The sequence below is a fragment of the Heloderma suspectum genome, chromosome 2 (assembly GCF_057233095.1).
Source record: "Heloderma suspectum isolate Gila_16-S chromosome 2, 16-S_ref, whole genome shotgun sequence".
In the NCBI taxonomy this organism is placed as follows: domain Eukaryota; kingdom Metazoa; phylum Chordata; class Lepidosauria; order Squamata; family Helodermatidae; genus Heloderma; species Heloderma suspectum.
Genome location: NC_139459.1, coordinates 61447425 through 61468084, shown reverse-complemented (window position 1 = coordinate 61468084; position 20660 = coordinate 61447425). Strand labels below are relative to the sequence as shown.

The 20660-nt window shown below is 43.2% G+C and overlaps 1 protein-coding gene across 29 annotated transcripts in view; it reads left to right on the top strand.

Moving 5' to 3' along the window:
* Positions 1-20660, top strand: part of ARB2A (ARB2 cotranscriptional regulator A) — a 362761-nt gene that overhangs the window by 277946 nt on the left and 64155 nt on the right. Inside the window, exon 13 of one of the 29 annotated variants that reach the window (XM_084833674.1) lies at positions 423-448. The exons of the other annotated variants lie outside the window; for them this stretch is intronic. Within the exon in view, the coding sequence (XP_084689800.1) occupies positions 423-433 (11 nt within the window). The 3' untranslated portion in view covers positions 434-448. Of the gene's footprint in view, positions 1-422; positions 449-20660 lie in introns of those variants that run through there. 29 annotated transcript variants of the gene reach the window in all.

The window sequence follows — 20660 nt, the reverse complement described above, 5'->3', positions numbered from 1 at the left end:
ATTTCCCTCCTGTATTAAGAGTTCAAGTTCATTCTGTTTGTTTCCCATACTCTGGACATTACTATATAGACATCGAAGACCATGTGCTTCATGGTCTGGCTTTCTTCCTACATGTTTGTGAAGACTATTATTGGGCGCTATTAGAGCTGTTCTCTCCATTGTGGTGCATGAGCCTTCATCCATTGTTACCCCCAACTTTACGTCTCCCTTTCCTGTAGGATTCAGTTTAAAGCCCTCCTGATAAAGTTCTTCATGCTGTGGCCAAACACATTCTTCCCATCCTTTGTGAGGTGCAACCCGTCCCTTGCCAACAGTCCATCTTCCAGGAAGTATAGCCCGTGGTCCCAGAATCCAAATCTCTCTTGTCGGCACCACCTTCATAGCCAGTCATTCACCCGGAGTATTTTTCTTTCCCTTTCTAGCCCTCTTCTAACAACTGGAAGGATGGATGAGAAAACTATCTGGGCCCCAAAGTTCTTGAGTTTCCTTCCCAAAGCTTCAAAGTCTGACGTGATTTCTTCGTATCTCCGCTTGGCGGTATCATTTGTTCCTACATGGATGAGAAGAAAGGGATACCTGTCAGTGGGCTTTATAAGTGCAGGCAACCCTTCAGTCACATCTCAAATCCGTCCTCCTGGGAGACAGCATACCTGGCAAGTCCACAGGTCTTCGCGATGTGAAGTGTTCATGAAGATCACAGAATAGTAGGGTTGGAAGGGGCCTACAAGACCATTGAGCCCAACCCTACAATTGAGCCCAGCCCCTGCAAGATACTTGTAGGACTAGTAGCACACCTACAGTTGCAGGCAGTTTTTTTCTTTAAACTTACCTGAATAGCATTCTGACCCATTCCAGTTCCTCAGACAGGAGTCAATGCACTCTGGACTGTCTATGAGAGCATGGCTTCATAGTGAACTGGGAGATGAACTTCCTGCAACTGACACAGTTCTTGGACCACCTTGGAATTTTGCTCAACACAACTTAATTCCTCATATTCCTGTCAGAGGAGAGATACATCAAGCTGACATATGGTGCACCAGATCAGCTTTTCAGCATGGACAGTTCTATTGTTACTGATGCAACTTGTGGGTATGATGGTGTCCTGTCAAGTAGTAGTAGAGTGGTCCAGATTCCATACCAGTACCCCCCACTCCACCCAACAAGTTCTTCCAAGATGAGATTACCAGACAGGAGCACAAGTTTGTTTGGATCACAAGAACATTGAAAGAGTCTCTGACCGGGTGGCTGGACATAGACTGCCTCACCAGGGGAGTCAGCCTCCAAATAGCAATATGGCTGGATTGCACATGTTCAGAAAGCATTCAAAGTGGACATGTTTATATCTGCTGATGCAGCATTCAGATGGCAAATCCCACAAAGAGTTCTATGACAGCAAGGACTCACAATCTGATCCTTTGTCCAGCTATTTTATCTCTGCTCTATACTGTGTTATAGCCTAAAGTTTAGTAACTGCCCTCCTGCCCTTCATTTCATTTCATTATTTATTACATTTCTATTCCGCCCAATAGCCAAAGCTGTCTGGGTGGTTTACAAAGATTAAAACCTAAAAAATACAGTAATATACATATAGTATAAAAACCATTTGCATACACATATGAACAGACAGTGCATGCACGCGCGCGTGCACACACACACCTCAGAAAAAACAGGAACGTTATACTTACTGTAAATTCCTGCTATTGAGGAATACAGGAGGACAGTCTTGCACCTTTGTAGGGTTTTAGGGATTTACTCAGCCTTCTGAACGATAGGGATATGTGGGGGGATAAGCAGGGTCTCCTTGGATGAAATCCTTCTGCTTCTATATCTGGAAGTTGTTTTGGATTTATTTCCTGGTACGTGGCCCACTTGGTATGTACCTGTTTGTGTCCTAGCATTGTTTTACTGTTAACTAGGTTCATACATCTTTTACATTCCATTCTGAGGAAAATGAGGGGCCCTTCCCAAGGAGGAGTCAGTCAGCAAGCTCATGCTGCCTTCCAGCTAGTGGGAGGGGATATCCAAAGGACAGTGGCTGTCTGTCTGCTTTCTTTGAGAACAGAAATTTAGGGTAAGTATAAAGCTATCATTTTTAATGTCCTGTTTAGTTTGCCCCTAAGTCACACCTGGTTCAGTGGTACTTGCTCCCAAGCAATGTGTTTAGGATTGCAGTCTTAATCTCATATGGTCTATAGAGCAAAATTCATTGTTTAGGCAGCTGTTAGACAATTGTATCTAAGCAAATCACCATATTAATGAGTCAATTTTGAGTACATGAATTCTGCCCTAATTGTACATTGGGACAATGATCTCCATTATTTGAAGCAAAAATGTTCAAGAGAATGATCAAAACCAATCCCCAACATTTTTAACCTTTCCGAAGGTTAGGCTCTCTAAACTCCTACAAATTTTGACAGTGGGGATGCTTTATAAAATGTGTGGTGATGGAACTACCTGATTGAAGGTTTCTTAAGTGCTGCTGTCCAAAATCACCAGCCATGCTTGAAAGTAGTAATTCTTCATAGAACTTAACACTCTCAATTGACTTGTAGCTGCAGGTGTCAGAGCCACCTGCTTTGATATTAGAAAGCTTTGCTTTTTGAACTGCCCATAGTTTCATTTAGTTACCAGATATTTTTCTGTCTTTGATGTTGAATTTATACAGAAGTATAAATTCTGAGAGAACTGAGAGAACTGTAACCCATTTTTATAATCTACTGGATTATTCAATATTTTTGTGGATTAAGATAAACTATCACATAGCAATTTACAACACCCTAATAACTGAGAGAAGACACTTCGTTTTTGAACCAATTATGAGATTCATATACGTAGGTGTGCACGTTTCAAATCAAAACCTCTTGAGAATCCTAAAATACAGCCATGCTATTTGTTATCTTAACTTCCTTATGTGTGCCTTTAGAAGTCAGTTGTTTTTTTTAAATGTTCTTCGGGCATAATCCTATGGCTGCTAGACAGCCATAGGATTGGTCGGTTCCTAGAGAACTGCCTCCCCACCCCTCCCCTGCCGCCTCATAGGCAGCACAAATTGTCCCCGCACTCTGCACACTTAAGAGCAGCATGGAGCAGGGGGAAAGGAGACATTCCCGGGGGTGGGGAGTTCGTGTCGATATGACACTTCCTATGCCTCGTCCAGCCTCCCCACCCCGCACTCAGATGTCCCACAGCTAGACAGCTGAAATCGGCCATCTAGCTGCAAATGCAGGGCAGCTGGAGTGCGGACAATACCATCCATGCTCCTCCCGCCGTGCATTGGATAGGCCCGTCACAGTGTACTGAGGCAGAGTTCCTTTCATATGGTATTATGAACCTGATTATGGCCTGATCACAATTGACCTTCAGGCTACCTATAACATCTGGAAAGGGGGGGACTAGTTTTGAAGCCTACCCTCATAGATGGATGAATCCAGAAGGTTTTCTGACCTTCCTGGGGAATTTTCCTGCAGCTTTAGACAGCAGTCCTGCTGAGCTCCTGCTCTCCGCTTGGAACGAGGGGATGACTCGGGCCATTCATATGATCACTACCAAACTACATCAACCAAAATGATTGGATTGGCAGCTTGAGCACAAGGAGCAAAAGACTTGTAATGAATGTGACCAAACACAAGTAAAAACCCTTCTTTGGGCTTATTCTGTGGCAGAGGTGATGATAAAGTAACTTCTTTGCTACCCTTGTGTCTGCACAGTGTCATCCAGTGGAAGCCTGCTGTGACTAGTTCACATTACATTTTGGAGACAGAATTGATCGCATCCATGTTGACTTGGATGCCATAATTTAACAGAGTCAGAGTGGATGCAGCTAGAGCACTGTCTAGTTTGTTACAGATATTTTTTTCAGATTATGCAACCAAAGGATGTGGACAAACTACTCGGAGGACTGAGGCCTACCACAAGTACTCTAAATCCTTGCCAGTCCTGGTTGCTAATACCTGCCAGAGTTGGGCTGGGATTATGGACCTCACAGTTAATCAGTGCTTCTCTGAGAGAGGTAGTAGATCCTGCTACCCTTTAATAAGTGCTAGTGAGATTCATTTTGGAAAACAAAACAAAACCAAGTCTTGATCCTGTGATCAAGGACAATACTGCCCAATGTCCAATCTTCTATTTTTGAGCAAGGTGTTGGAGAGGGTGGTGGCCACTCGATTCAGATTATTTGGATCCATTCCAATCCAGTGTCAGGCCTGGATTTGGGAAAGAAATGTCCTTAGTCACCCTGGTAGATGACTTATGCTAGGGCAATGGATGAGGGAGTGCAGCCCTATTAATTCTCCTGGACCTCTCAGTGGCTTTTAATACTATTGACTTGGTATCATTCTGGGGAACTTGACTGGGTTGGGCTTGGGAAGCATAGTGTTGCAGTGGCTCTAGACCTTCCATGCTCAGTATCAGTGGTGTACTGGTGGCGGGTCATGCCAGGGCATCGCTCCGGAACTTTTTTTGAAGCCAGCCCCCAGCTGGGTCACAGTCTGCTCAGGAAAGAGGAGGAAGCAAAGGGAGTGCGGGCGACTGCCTCTTGGCTGCTGGCCAGACAAAGGGAGCGAGGGAGAGAGGGAGCGCCGCAGCCTCCTCTCCCCCCCCCCTTGGCTTCTCTGCCCATCCCTGCTCTGTGCCTGCGTACCCAGCTCTGCCCTCGTCTCCTGCAACACTGGCCACCCGTTCAGGGCTGCTGCTGCCGCCCATGGCAGCTGCGGGGGGGGGGGGGTGCTGCCACCATTATTTACTTATGGGGCAGGGCAGGTGGCTGGTTTGTGCCAGTTTTTAGTATTTATCACACAATCCTATGCATGTTTACTCAGAAGTCAGTCCTACTATGTTCAACTGGGCTTTTTCCCAGGTAAGTGTGTGTAGGATTGCAGCCTTAGCTGCCTTCCCAAGATCTCTGTAAATTTAATTCGAAATAAGGACCCATTGGATTTCACCGTTAATTCTTGAACATTAATTTCTACAGTAAGCAGAATTGCCGAATGCAACCTGCTCTGTCAGCTACACTTTTTGGTACAAGGTTAGCATGTATCTGGGCAAACAAACCCTGGGGAGGGGCGGGAGGGAAACAGAAAAAAAATCCATTGCGGGGAGAGGAGAAAGAAGGTGTGCATGTGTGTGTGTGTGTGAGCTGTGTGTGTGGACATTTCTGTTGCGGGATGGGAGAGATATAATGAAGGAGCTTAGGAAAGGCTAATGGGTAATGTTGGGGTGCTAAGGGAGTGTGCAAGGGGGCTGTTTAAATTATAAGGGATCTGTCCATGAGGGCCAAGTTGAGAGGTTGAAGCTTCCATGGAGTATCATATTTTGAAAACCTAAAATGTGTGAGTGAGTGAGTGAAAAAGATTAACACCCCTGCATTTTTTCTCAGACATCCAATTGAAATACCCCTGCCTTACTCTCAGCTGCACTGTTTTTGGATCCCAGTTGAAGGCTGTATATCTTACAAGGTTGTACAGTCTTAGAAGGGGCATGGCTGTGACTGTCACGAAGGGACCCTGCACTTCTGAATTTGGCACTACACTACTGCTCAGCATTCTCAGAAGATGGTGCTGGGCAATGTCTGTGTTCCCACACCAAAAATTCCCTGATCATGGAAGCTTAGCATATTAGGGAGAAAGGTTCTGGCCTAGCTTTCTTCTTGATATGCTAGTTTTCTATGTGTAGGGGTTTTTTGGCACAGGGGGAAATTCCAACAAGCATCCTCCCATTGCAATCTGAATTAGTATTGTCAGGAACATAGGAAGCTGCCTTATACTGAGTCAGACGATCTAGCCCAGCATTGTCAACACTGACTGGCAGCAGCTCTCCAGGGTTTCAGGTGCAATTATTTCCTAGCCCTACCTGGAGATGTGGGAAATCAAACCTGGGACCTTCTGCATGTAAAGCAAGTGCTCTATCACTGAGCTACAGTGCTGTCCAGAAAGATCTGTACCCTGTACTTTTTTTGAAAAGCTGTTTGCCTTTCCACCCACTGAACTCCTTTGGGGCCGAACATGCTTACTATCAGTCTTTAAATCAATATGTAAAGATAGAGGTTCAAAAGCAAATTTATCTTCATTCGTTTTATCCTTTCAATTAGCAATGTATAACAAGCCAAAGATTACAGGGAATCAAATAATTTTTCCCCTAAGATGGAACATGAAGTAATTATGTGCATGTTTGATTAATGTATACTCTTTCAGTATTCCTTTGTCTTTTTAGTGTTCAGCATATGTAAATACTGTCTAATCATTGTAATAAAGTATCAATTTGTTCAGCATAAATGATTTGCTCATCTTGGCCTCTAAAACCTTGTCCTTTAATTTGATACAGGGTTACAGTTGCAGTTTATTCAAATTTAATTTATTAATAATATTGGAAATTCCCTAGTATATTATTTTCATTCTTAATAACTATTGTTATGCACCTGTTTACCATAACATAACTTTTAAAACTGATTTTTCAGTGCACTGCAAAAATTCTTGTGTGTAAGATGCATATTAAGTCTGATTGAAACAATGAATTAGCAGGGTGGCAGCCATTCAAAACCACTGCTACATGGGTGGGCTTTCAAGCACCTAGCATTACTTTTGTAAATAGTGGAGCATGTAGCTTAGAGCTATTGACCAGTTTCAGACAACATGCCCAGGCTTGTTGTGGGTTATTTAATTGTTATTAAACAATTATTAAACTTAACCCTAAAAAAGACCATGGGTTATGCGAGGGTTGTTTAACCCTCGCATAACCTATGCTCCCAAGGTTCGCACAACACAACAACCCCTGAGCAGAGGTTGCATATTCAAAATGGAGCTGCATGCACCCCGCAGATGCCACAGCTTCACTGTGGGTTAAATAACCCATGGTCTCATGGGACCAATCCTTCAGGCACACACTCTGGCATTCTGACACAGTGAGACTCTTTTATTGTAGCAAATCCCATGGTAAGATCTTAATGGTTACACTCTTCAGAAATCATAGAGCTGGTGACAATTAGCTATAGGCTCTGTAAGTAATTCCAAGACAATCCAAAGCTAATAACGATAACCGTGTCAGAGATTGCTACAACTTAGTTTACCCGTTGTAATCTCTATGGCTTAGAATAAAGGACAAGAGGCTTGAAAGATTTCTGGAGTAAGTCATCCCAGGCAATCAAAGACAAGACTTCTAGAAAAATACCTAAATAAATCCACACACTCAGAGATTTAATCCAACCTTTAATTCTTTGTTGGAACCTCCGTGGGTCTACATGGGTCAAGCCCTATCAAATCCAAGGGTCAAGAGTAAATCCAGAGTAATCCCACACAGAGATTTTGATGACCGTAGCTTCCACTTTGCTATCTCCATGCTACATGGTTCCAGGCATAGAAAAGTGCAAGAGTGAGGATCAGTCTAGGACAGCTGACAACTGTGGGCTATCGATGATGGAGATACATAGTCCATAGCAAACAAGAATTCAAGGTCTGTGAAAAGGTACAACAATACTTTCCATGGAAGGTTCTTAACAATACAAAGTTCAAAGAGACAAAGGTCCAAATTGGATGGAGAGTCCATGTGCAGAGTGCTTAAAGAGGCTCAGACTGTAGTAAGTCCAAACAGAGAAGATTTGGGGCAATAAAGATGAGAAAGTTCCTAACAAAAGCTCCCAGCCTGAGCAACTGCTTAAAAGCGAAGGTATGGCTGCGATAGCCCTCCTCCTGATAACTGACTTGGGATTTAGCCCATCAACGAGGCCCCTGCCCAAACAGAGGTGATGCTTCAGCCTGTGTGACACCTCTGAAAAACTCCAACCTCTTCTCTTCAGTTTTTATAGAGAAGTTGCCAGCTTCCTTCCCTGTCAAGGTCGAAGCTAGCAGCTGGACTGGAGTAACTTAACTCCTGCCTGCTTTCCTCTGAGAACACTGAAAGAGATAAGCTCACACTGATTCTGACATACCACAGGCCAGATAGGCCCAAACCAGCCTTATCCCCTTTCCTCTTGCCATTATATGAGTAACTAGGCATAGCCAGATTCTTAGGCCCCTGGCTTCTCACTACTGATCTGGGCTCCAAGCCCTTGTGGACTACTTCTGATCAAATTCTGACTGCAAACTATAGAGCCCACTATAGAGCTGCACTGGGGCTGAGCTCTGGCACATGGTGGGCTGTCATGTCGTGTTAATAGCTCCATTATGTGGAATGCTGCATGTTAGCATTCCCCCATTCCAAGGGTGCCAGACCAGGCAGTTTACTCTTTACAAACATGACATGAACCATATAGAGCCCACATCCAAATCAAAGTGGTTTTCAGCCACTGCCATACTGCTAATATCATGTTTGAATCTTGTCATGTTGTTGTTGTTCAGTCGTTCAGTCGTGTCCGACTCTTCGTGACCCCATGGACCATAGCACGCCAGGCCTTCGTGTCCTGCGCTCTCTCCCGGAGCGTGCTCAAGTTCATATTCATTGCATCCGTGATGCTATCTAGCCATCTCATCCTCTGCCGTCCCCTTCTCCTTTTGCCTTCAGTCTTTCCCAGCATCAGGGTCTTTTCCAGGGAGTTTTCTCTTCGCATTAGGTGGCCAAAATATTGGAGCTTCAGCTTCAGTATCTGTCCTTCCAATGAGCACTCAGGGTTGATTTCCTTTAGGATGGACTGATTTGACCTCCTTGCAGTCCAGGGGACTCGTAAGAGTCTTCTCCAGCACCACAGCTCGAAAGCATCAATTCTTCGGCGCTCAGCCTTCCTTATAGTCCAGCTCTCACAGCCATACATTACTACTGGGAAAACCATAGCTTTGATTAGACGGACCTTTGTCGGCAAGGTGATGTCTCTGCTTCTTACTATGCTGTCTAGGTTGGCCATAGCTTTCCTCCCCAGGAGCAAGCGTCTTTTAATTTCATGGCTACAGTCACCGTCTGCGGTGATCTTGGAGCCCAAGAAAGTAAAATCTGTCACTGCTTCCATTTCTTCCCCTTCTATATGCCAGGAAGTGATGGGGCCAGATGCCATGATCTTCGTTTTTTTAATGTTGAGTTTCAAACCAGCTTTTGCACTCTCCTCTTTCACCCTCAACAAGAGGCTCTTGAGATCCTCTTCGCTTTCTGCCATTAGGGTGGTATTGTCTGCATATCGGAGGTTGTTGATAATTCTCCCGGCAATCTTAATTCCGACCTCTGATTCCTCCAACCCGGCATTTCTCATGATGTACTCTGCATATAAGTTAAATAAGCAGGGTGACAATATGCAGCCTTGTCGTACTCCTTTCCCAATTTTGAACCAATCGGTTGTTCCATCTCTGGTTCTTACTGTTGCTTCTTGACCCTCGTACAGGTTTCTCAGGAGACAGGTAAGGTGGTCTGGTACTCCCATCACTTTAAGAATTTGCCACAGTTTGTTGTGATCCACACAATCAAAGGCTTTAGCGTAGTCAATGAAGCAGAAATAGACGTTTTTCTGGAATTCTCTTGCTTTCTCCATGATGCAGCGAATGTTGGCGATTTGATCTCTAGTTCCTCTGCCTCTTCTAAACCCAGCTTGTACTTCCGGTAGTTCTCGGTTCGCATACTGCTGAAGCCTAGCTTGTAGGATTTTGAGCATCACCTTGCTGGCATGTGAAATGAGCGCAATTGTGCGGTAGTTTGAACACTCTTTGGTGTTGCCCTTCTTTGGAATTGGAATGTAAACTGACCTTTTCCAGTCTTGTGGCCACTGTTGAGTGTTCCAGATTTGTTGGCATATTGAATGCAGCACTTTCACAGCATCATCTTTTAGGATTTTAAATAGCTCGGCTGGAATACTGTCATCTCCGCTAGCTTTGTTGTTACTAATGCTTCCTAAGGCCCACTTGACTTCACTCTCGAGGATGTCCGGCTCAAGTTCAGTGACCGCACTATCATGGCTATCAGGGACATTCAGATCTTTCCTGTATAGTTCTTCTGTGTATTCTTGCCACCTCTTCTTAATCTCATCTGCTTCTGTTAGGTCCCTGCCTTCTTTGTCCTTTATCATGCCCGTCTTTGCACAAAACGTTCCCTTGAGATCTCCAATTTTCTTGAAGAGATCTCTAGTCTTTCCCATTCTGTTGTTTTCCTCGATTTCTTTGCATTGTTCATTTAAGAAGGCCTTCTTTTCTCTCCTTGCTATTCTCTGGAACACTGCACTCAGTTGGGTATATCTTCCCCTTTCTCCCTTGCTTTTCGCTTCCCTTCTTTCCTCAGCTACTTGTAAAGCCTCCTCAGACAGCCACTTTGCTTTCTTGCATTTCTTTTTCTTTGGGATGGATTTCGTTGCTGCCTCCTGAACAGTGTTACGGATCTCCATCCATAGTTCCTCAGGCACTCTGTCTATCAGGTCTAATCCCTGAAATCTATTCCTCACCTCCACTGTATATTCATCAGGGATATGATTTAGGTCATACCTGAACGGTTTAGTGGTTTTCCCGACGTTCTTCAATTTAAGCCGAAATTTTGCAAGAAGCAGCTCATGATCTGAGCCACAGTCAGCTCCAGGTCTTGTTTTTACTGACTGTATGGAGCTTCTCCATCTTTGGCTGCAAAGGACATAATCAATCTGATTTCGATATTGACCATCTGGTGACGTCCATGTGTACAGTCGCCTCTTGTGCTGTTGGAAAAGAGTGTTTGCTATGATCAGCATGTTCTCTTGGCAAAACTCTATTAGCTTTTGTCCTGCTTCATTTTGTACACCAAGGCCATGCCTGCCTGTTATCCCGGTGATTTCTTGACTTCCTACTTTAGCATTCCAATCCCCTATGATGAAGAGGACATCTTTTTTTGGTGTTAGTTCTAGAAGGTGTTGTAGGTCTTCATAGAACCGATCAACCTCAGCTTCTTCGGCCTCAGTGGTTGGGGCATAGACTTGAATTACTGTGATGTTGAATGGTTTGCCTTGGATTCGTACTGAGATCATTCTATCATTTTTAAGATTGTACCCCAGTACTGCTTTTCCCACCCTTTTGTTGACTATGAGTGCTACTCCATTTCTTCTAAGGGATTCTTGCCCACAATAGTAGATATGATAGTCACCTGAATTAAATTTGCCCATGCTTGTCCATTTTAGTTCGCTGATTCCCAAGATGTCGATGTTCAATCTTGCCATCTCATGTTTGACCACCTCCAGCTTACCTTGATTCATTGATCTGACATTCCAGGTTCCTAAACAATATTGTTCTTTACAGCATCGGATTTTCTTTTCACCACCAGACACATCCACAGCTGAGTGTCCTTTCGGGTTTGGCCCAGCCGCTTCACTCTTTTTGGTGCTACTTGGAAATACCCTCTGCTCTTCCCCAGTAGCGTATTGGACACCTTCCGACCTGAGGGGCTCATCTTCCGGCGTCATCTCTTTTAGCCTTGTGATACGTTCCATGGGGTTTTCTTGGCAAGAATACTGGAGTGGGTTGCCATTTCCTTCTCCAGTGGACCACATTTTGTCAGAACTCTCTGCCATGACCTGTCCGTCTTGGGTGGCCCTGCACGGCATAGCTTATGGCTTCACTGAGTTACGCAAGCCCCTTTGCCACAACAAGGCAGTGATCCATGAAGGGGAATCTTGTCATAGTCAAACCCATTTGCAGATACACACTAAAATCCAGAAGTCTACATGTACTCCTACACACATAGAAGTCATATGCAAGTGAACTTGTTCATTCTCTTTAGTTGCGAGGAATGCTCTGAATGTTCAGAGGAATACACAGGCAGAGCTACCACTTTTATAGATGTAGATGCAGGAGCTATGTGCGTGAGCATAAACAGAGTATAGAGGCCATTCTGTCTGCAAGAAATCCCTGGCTCTCACATGTACTGTCTTGATACTTTGGCTATTCATCTTTATCTCCCCTCCTCCCTTTCAATAATATTTTCTTCGTGGATTTTAAACTCATGGGTTTCCTATTCTGTTCCATTGGGCAGGCATCCCCATGGTTGAGCTTTAATAGAAAGGCAGTTCTTCATATTGAGTCTAGAAGGCTGTTTATTCTCCACCTTCATGTTTGTAAAAGTGACCATCTTCAGTTTCCTTCCCTATCTGTGTATAGTATATGTTCAGTTACTGTTGCCAGGCATGGTGGCAACAGTAAGCCATAGGCGATAGAAATGAACCTATTAATGAATTGCAATTCAGTGGTTTCATGTTGCAGTCACCTTTGGATTTTCTTTGTTTAGGGATGGGCACTTCAGGGTCAGTTACAGAGGGTTCTGGGTGGTTGAAATATTTCCCCATTGATTTTTGAATGTTTCCATTTATTACGTCAGATTCATCAAATATGACCATTTATTATTTTGTGTAGAGACTGGTCTGATTGACCTGTGTAGAATTCAGAAGGGCATTGCTGATGGGTAATGGCATATATTACATTGGAAGATGAGCAGGTGAATGAGCCCCTGGTGTTGTGGATCACATTATTAGGTCCTGCAATAGTGCTGGCTAAGCAGACTTGGGGACAGAGTTAGAATAATAGAATAGTAGGGTTGGAAGGGGCCTATAAAACCATCAAGTCCAACCCCCTGCCCAATGCAGGAATCCAAGTCAAAGCATCCCTGACAGATGGCTGTCCTGCCTCGTCTTGAATGCCTCCAGTGTGGGAGAGCCCACCACCTCCGTAGGTAATTGGTTCCATTGTCGTATTGCTCTAACAGTCAGGAAGTTTTTCCTGATGTTCAGCCGGAATCTGGCTTCCTGTCACTTGAGCCCATGATTCCGTGTCCTGCATTCTGGGATGATCGAGAAGAGATCCTGCTCTCCCTCTTTGTGACAACATTTCAAGTACTTGAAGAGGGCTATCATATCTCCCCTCAGTCTTCTCAGTGCTCAACATGCCCAGTTCTTTCAATCTCTCTTCATAGGGCTTTGTTTCCAGTCCCCTGATCATCTTCATTGCTCTCCTCTGAACCCTCTCCAGTTTGTCTGCATCTTTCTTAAAGTGCGGTGCCCAGAACTGGACACAGTACTCCAGATGAGGCCTAACCAGTGCTGAGTAGAGGGGAACTAGTACTTCCCGGGATTTGGAAGCTATACTTCTATTAATGCAACCCAAAATAGCATGTTGGCTCATATTCAGCTTGTGATCTACAACAATTCCAAGATCCTTCTCACTTGCAGTATTGTTGAGCCAAGTCTCCTCCATCTTGTAACTGTACATTTGATTTCTTGTTCCTAGGTGCAGCACTTGGCATTTATCCCTATTAAATGTCATTCTGTTGTTTTCTGCCCAGCACTCCAGCCTATCAAGATAACTTTGAATTCTGTTTCTGTCTTTCAGGGTATTAGCTATCCCGCCTAATTTTGTGTCATCTACAAATTTGATCAGCATTCCCTGCACCTCCTCCTCCAAGTCATTAATAAAAATATTGAAGAGCACTGGGCCCAGGACTGAGCCCTGCGGTACTCTGCTTATTACCTCTCCCCAGTTTGAGAAGGTCCCATTGATAAGCAGTCTTTGAGTCCGATTCTGTAGCCAACTGTGGATCCAGTGGATCGTTGTTTCATCTAGCCCACTTTGTGCTAGTTTGCTTATCAAGATATTTTGGGGCACTTTGTCGAAAGCTTTGCTGAAGTTGAGGTATATTCTGTCAGTCCACCAAGGAGGTTACCTGATCAAAAAATGAGATCAGATTCGTCTGGCAGGATTTGTTCTTGACAAATCCATGTTGGCTTCGAGTAATCACTGTTTTCAAGGTGCTTACAGATGGATTGCTTTATAATCTGCTCCAGAATGTTCCCAGGGATTGATATCAGACTGACTGGTCTGTAGTTCCCAGGTTCCTCCTTGTTGCCCTTTTTGAAGAGAGGGATAACATTAGCCCTCTTCCAATCATCTGGCACTTCACCCATCCTCCATGATTTCTCAAAGATAATCGACAGTGGTTCTGAGAGTTAGCATCTTGGTCTGCTACAGGGTCTGGTTCCTGTGTCCATATCTCTGTTACGTGGCCTATTGTTGCTAGTTAGTAGCTATTTTAGGTTGGTGGAGGGGCTGTTTGTAAGCAAGCACGGGTCTACCACCCCAGTCGTGTGAAAGGGAAATATCATTGTACGGCATGGGCTGTAGATCACTGATGACACTTTCAAATGGTTTTAGCTGGGCACTATAGATGGCAACAAGTGATGTTCTGCTAGACAATATTACATGTACCTGATGAAGTGGACTGCAGTGCATAGAAGCTTGTACCATAACAAATTTGTTAGTCTTTAAAATGCTGCAAGACATGACTTCCTTTCTGGAAAGAGTGCGAAATTTACCACTCTTAAGGACCTCTTAGGGGCTTTTAAGCATCACTTATCACTGAAGTAAGGCTTGGCTCATTGGCTATAGTTCTATGGTTAGGTCTTCTGAAGCAAATCAATGCTTAGGCACTGCCTAGAGTGTAACATGAACAAGGGAAAAAACACTTGCTAGCTCTTCGTCTAAAACAATGCTCGTAAAAGTATTAGCTTCTTAGACTGTAGCCAGCAGCCCAAGTGTCCAAAAAGTTCCCTTGCTGTATATTTTTGTAAACAGTTCTTAGTTTTTCAATTAGATGAAAAACATCAACCAATCTTTCTTTGGAACTGTTTGGTGCATTGTAATGTGGCCAAATCCTTAACACTTAACAAAGGAGTTTAAGAGAACAAAGAAAAGAAGGCAACACAAAAATATGGCTACTGAAACTTGATACTGGACATTATGAAAACTGGAAGGGAAATGTCAGAAGCTTTTCAAGGTTGATTATGTAAGAGAAAGTAGACTAAAATATTTACAGATGCGTATTTACTACTGTGCTCATTTCATGGCAGACAAGTAAAGCATGTGATACACTTTAAACAGTAAAATAGTCAATTTAAAAAAAAAATCTATAATTTTAATCAAAACTTTGTTTCAGTCATTGAAATTCTGTTATTGCTGCTTACAAACATTAAAGTCAATCAAAAACATCAGTAGCTTGTGAAATCAATATTTTTAATATGCTTGCATTGCAGTGCTGCAGATTTTGGGCTAATAGATCGCACCCATATTGATTTCCATGGGAAATGTTAGTCTGATACTGAAATAATTTTTTAAAAGCACCAGGGATTATTGGTTTGGAATTTTGAAAGAGATAGAAGTAGAAAAATTGGTTATTGACCAAATTGCTTGGGGTGAATGAACCTTGGGCATATGCAATAAACTTGTAGTGCAGAGTCATTACTGAATACTACCTTAGTCCCTTAAACCTGAAAGAAGTCAATAACCTATTATAACAATGCAAATTGTGATAAAATAACATATGGGGCATGCTAGTATAACATTCTTTCAAATCAACAGGATATTCAAAAGTATAAATCTATTGCTAATAATCAGCTGATTAAATGTAGAGAAGCAGGAATTAATTTGCACATAAAGGTTTGGATCCAGATTTAGTTGGATGAGCAGTGGACTTCCCTGCCCCCTTCTTCCCACGGCAGCCCTACCAACCCACTGAAAATGCTACACAGTCAGGAGAATCTGCTGAATGGGGTGAGATGTGGTGTGCCTGGATGTGAGTGGGGGGACCTTCCATGAGCAAAGCCCTTCCTCACACAGAAGGTCCTTTCCTCTTGTGGAAGGCAAATCCTAGATCCAACTCCATGTGAATAGACTGAGGGCCAAACTGCATGTTACATTAGAAGTATTTTTTAAAAAACATGCTTGGCACTGGTCGTGTCCCTTGCTTTAGAAAAAACAGCTGTGGAAGGAGGTGATGTGATTGTGGTGTAGGGCAGGGGAGTATAATCCTTTTCCCTCTGCTGAAAATAACCCCCAATGTAAGTATATACCACCCAAAGTGCTTAGCAACTTCAGGGGTAATTTTGATGGGGAAGTGGCACAGGGAATGAGTTAACACCCCTTATTCTGCACCATGTGGACCAGTTCCAGAACAGAATCCTCCAAGGCTAGTTTTTCTAAGGAAAGTGATGTGTCCAATTCTAAACACTTCAGTTAAAATACTTTTGACATAATATGTAGTTTGGCCCTAACCATCAGACAGATTTTAAGTTGATATTTACAACATAGGTATAGAAACTATAGATAAGCTGTTGCATGAAAACTTAACATATTTAGGGAGCAATCCTACCAGGATAGGAGACCGCCTATCCAATGCAAGGCAGGAGAAGCATGGGGAGGGGATCGTCCCCTCTGCGCTTCAGCCACCCTGCATTTATGGCTAGATAGCCGATTTCAGCTGTCTAGCCACAGGAAGTTCAAGTGGGGGAAGCGGCAGCTGGACGACACGTTGGATGTATCATACCGGATTTCCACCTTCCCCGCCCTGGCACACCCCCAGGAACGCCCCATTTTTGCCGCTCTGTGCTCCTGAGTACGGAGTGTGGGGCCATTCCATGCTGCCTACAACGCAACACAGGAGGGGGTGAAGGTCAGTTCCCAGGAACCAGCCTATCTTATGGCCGACGATCACGCCCTTAGACAACAAAACATATGTAGTCATATGGCTATAAGAGTCTTACTTTCTTGGGTGGTTTATTGGCCTGTAATAATATCAGTTGTAAAAAAAATCCTGGTATTACCACATGTGAACACTAAAACCACTATTTACATACCCTTAAAGAAGTATAGACTAAGACAGGCCATAAGGTGATAAAACCGCCTTGGACTTCAGTCTTCTGGTGCAGGAATTGCATGAACAAATGCTTTCCCCATCTCCAAAGCTCCTTCCACGTAAAAGTCTGGGTTTGGGGTTAGTTTTTGTCCTGTCTAATTTCTATGTGTAGAGATGTTTTTGTTGTTCAAACATTAAATTACCCATCTGTAGTTTGAAATGACTTTCATAATACATGTTATTGGCCAGTAGTACAACTAGGCTTCTTTTTAATCTTTGTAGCAATTAAATAATAGTTTCATAGACAGCCTCTTTATTTTTGAAATATTGTTGATGACTGGCTAGTAATGAGTCAACCACCTTTTATGTAACCCAAACAGGAGATTTCTCCCAAACCCTTAGAAATATAGCAACAAAACAACTGGGTTGGGTGTACTGGTGTTAGTAAATATAATTGGAACAAAGTCAAATAGTGGTTTTTTTATATAGTTAAGACATATACAGAAAAACAAGAAAGAATACACCGTTGTTGTGCTGTAAACATATATATATATACACACACATCAAACGAGTGAGAGAGAATACAATGCTGCTGTGTTATAAAAACCTAACCATACCAAAAATAACCAGTACCAAATAAACCAAACATGTTTCAGCATACAGTCTTCCTCAGTGGTCTAGTGCTAAGTATATGGTCTAGTAAATAAAAGGTATGCCCAAAAGTAAACACACACACACACATATATAGAAACACATTGTATATTACACATACAGCACAATTAACAGTATAGGCCACTACAGTATTTAGATCTGAATACACAAACAATATTATGTTTTAAAATGTTTTAATTATTAAAAACTGCTACTTAAAACTATATAAAATTTATCAAAAAGTTTATATTAAAAGTTAAAAACTCACCAATTTAAAACTCTTCCCATTCCTTCCTCTAGTGCATGTGCCACCAAAGGGTGTACATGTTATAATAATGAATAAACTGCAAGCGGGCCAAGGGCTCAACTATGAAAAACTGTTTTTGAGGATGGCAAGGAACGTCATTGGTCCTAAAAGCAAATATATAGGAGTAAATGCAGATGTTTAAAATAAATTAAACTACAAAGTACACATATATAAAATCACATACAACTGGTGGGCTGATAAGAAAATAAAATAAGAAAATAGCTCTGAATGCAGTCCAAACAGGAAGTTTCAAGCTATCTGCACAGCCTGTAGAGGGTTGGTGCTCTCATTAAGTTCTTAAAACAACTAAGGCACAGATGTAAAGGATGGAGCCTGATAAAGTCATGATTAGTTCCTTAAAGGGCACTCATCCAAAACTAACAGATAACAATGAATTATTTACAAACATCACCAGTACAACTGCAAATCAACCATATAGTGGCCAAACATAAAAAACATACAGAGTGCTGTTATTAGTAGCCTGTCCTAATACATCACCATCCAGTTCATCTCTTTATTCAGGCCAACTGGAGATTTGGTCTTTAAAGTAAAAATCCAGAACAGTTCCCGCTGTAAAAGTCTATGGTGCAGCTGTTGGCCTTGAGCTTTTCCTCTCCTACAATAATAAGAGTACAATAGGAATACAATTGCTTTGTGTTAGGTGCAAAGCAAACTTGTAATTCCAACTTAAGGTGCAATCCTATGCATGTTTAGACAGAAAGAAGTCCTAGCTAGGGCATGCTGGGAGTCGTAGGACTTCTTTCTGTCTAAACATGCATCGGATTGTGCCCTTAGATGGTTATATTTAGCTAGAGGGAAGGGGCTTGGAGCAGTTTTAACAGCAACAATATCAATATTATGCTCAGTTACAAAGCACACCACATACTGTGTATACTTAGAAGAAGTGACTAATTCGTGAAGAGGTCACCAATCCCAGTATCCAGATGATGTTGAACTGCAACTGGCTAGGGCTCATGAGAGTTGCAATCCAACAACATCTGGAGGACCACACATTCCCAATTCCTGATTTATAGGGAGAAAGGCAAATTTGAGGAGGAAGTGTCCCAGAACTGTATTTTTTTTCCTGTCCAACTACAAAATGTTTCTATACCCTACAACAGGGGTGAGGGAACCTTTTTCAGCCCCAGGGTCAAATTTCACTCTGGGAAAGGTCTGTCGCCACATTCCACCTGTGGGCGTGGCCAAGGCAAAATGGGTGTGGCCAAAGGCAAAGTAGACGGGGCCAGAAGTAGTTCTTACCAATTTTAAGCCTACTCAGAAGTAAGCAAGTCAAGCTTTTGCATGTCTGCTCAGAAGTAAGCAGAGATAAATCAGCAGCACTTTCAAGTAGCATCCCAAATACCAGGCCTCTGCATATCTACCCAGAAGCACATAGGGCAAGCCTCAGAAGTAAGCAGGACTGAAACACTCTGCAGCTTCCTCCCCAGGCCCTTCTCCCTCTTCCTGGCAGGGAAAAGCTCTTATCTCCAATCAGCAGCTGACTGGAGACAAGAACAGTTCCCCACTGAGATGGGAAGCCTTTTTTTTTTCAGGGCCAAGCATTTGTGCCCCGCTCCTGAAAACCTGCAGGAGAAAGGACTGATCAAAGGTAAGAGAGGCAGGATTTTAAAGGGGGATGTCTATCAGCAAAGGCTTTGCAGTCTGGATTAGGGAACCCCATGGGTTGCATTAGGTCCACAGGCCAGAGGTTTCCTGCTCCTTTACAATTTACTGAGGACAAACTGGAAAGGAAGGGATAACATGAACCCTCTCCTAAGGGAGCAGAGGCCATTTTCCTGCAAGGGCTAACCAAGCTACTAAGTGTGCCTTTCCAAAATATTTTGACAAGGATTTGACAACACCAAAGTACTCCAATTATGGAATTCTCTCCAAAGGGAGTTTAGACCAGCCTATCTCTGATCGTTTTTAGACAGGAAGTAGACATTTAGAGATTTTTATTCTGCTTGACTTTTAATGGTTTTTAATATGAGAGTGACGCTTTTAACTCTGCTCTTCTTTGTTTTAAAGCTCTGATTTTAATTTGGTTTATTGTTTTGTTCTTAATGGGCCATGGTGGCTTAGTGGTTAAGACGCTGAACTGCAGACTGAAAGGTCGGCAGGACAGCAGTTTGAGACCCGAGTGCTGCGTGACGGAGTGAGCTCCCGTCTTCAGTCCCAGCTTCTGCCAACCTAGCAGTTCGAAAGCAAGAAATTGCAAGTAGATAAATAGGTACCGCTTCGGCGGGAAAGGTAACAGTGTTCCATGCACCTCGGTGTTTAGTCATGCCGGCCACATGACCACGGAAGCATCTTTGGACAGAGCTGGCTTTTCAGCTTAGAAATGGAGATGAGCACTACCCCCTAGAGTCGGACACGACTGGTTGGGGACACCTTTACTTTACCTTACATTTGTTCTAGTGATTTGGTTTTGTACAGTGTCTTGAAGGCCCTTGTTAGGGCCAAAACGCAGTTCGGAAATGTTTTAATAAATAAATACAAATGCATAAATAAACTCGAGTAAGTCAGCATGGCAAGAGGTAAAGCCCCCTCACCATCTTTAGAACAAGCCCTGTACCTGCTAAGTTCCAAGCAATGGCTCCAAGAGTGTGCCGGTTCTGGCCCAAGTAGATGATTCATAGCCAAAGTTTGAAGTCCAACAAAGCAGAGTCAGAGAAGGTAAGCAGGGCAAAGTCCCAGTTTCAGCCAGGCAAAGCAGGCAAGGCAAGGTGAAGCAAAGTCCAGGTTCTGGTAATCAAGCAAGGGAAATTAAAGTAAAGCCAGACAAGATGGCACCCAGCTCCATCGGGTGCTTGAACTGGAGACTCATAGGGACAAGTCTCAAATGTTGCTTTACCTACTGGCATCCCCAGACCAAGGCTTAAAGAGAGCTGCAGTTCTATCTGGGTGGTCAGTTTCCACCTGTGGTGGGGGAAGCCTTTTTAGTTAATAGGGCCTAGTTGTTTCAACATCCGTTGATTCCAATGATACAGGGGAGACTGGTTCCACTGGAGCTCCTGAGCTAGAGTCAGAAGAGGGCAATACAGCCTCCTTGGGCCAGGGAGTTTCTGGCAAATCAAGCTGTCCTTATGCTTGTGCTTTTGGTATTTGAGGGTGGGCGGGCCTGGGGATGTCCCTCTCCTACTCTGATACCTCCTCTGAATCT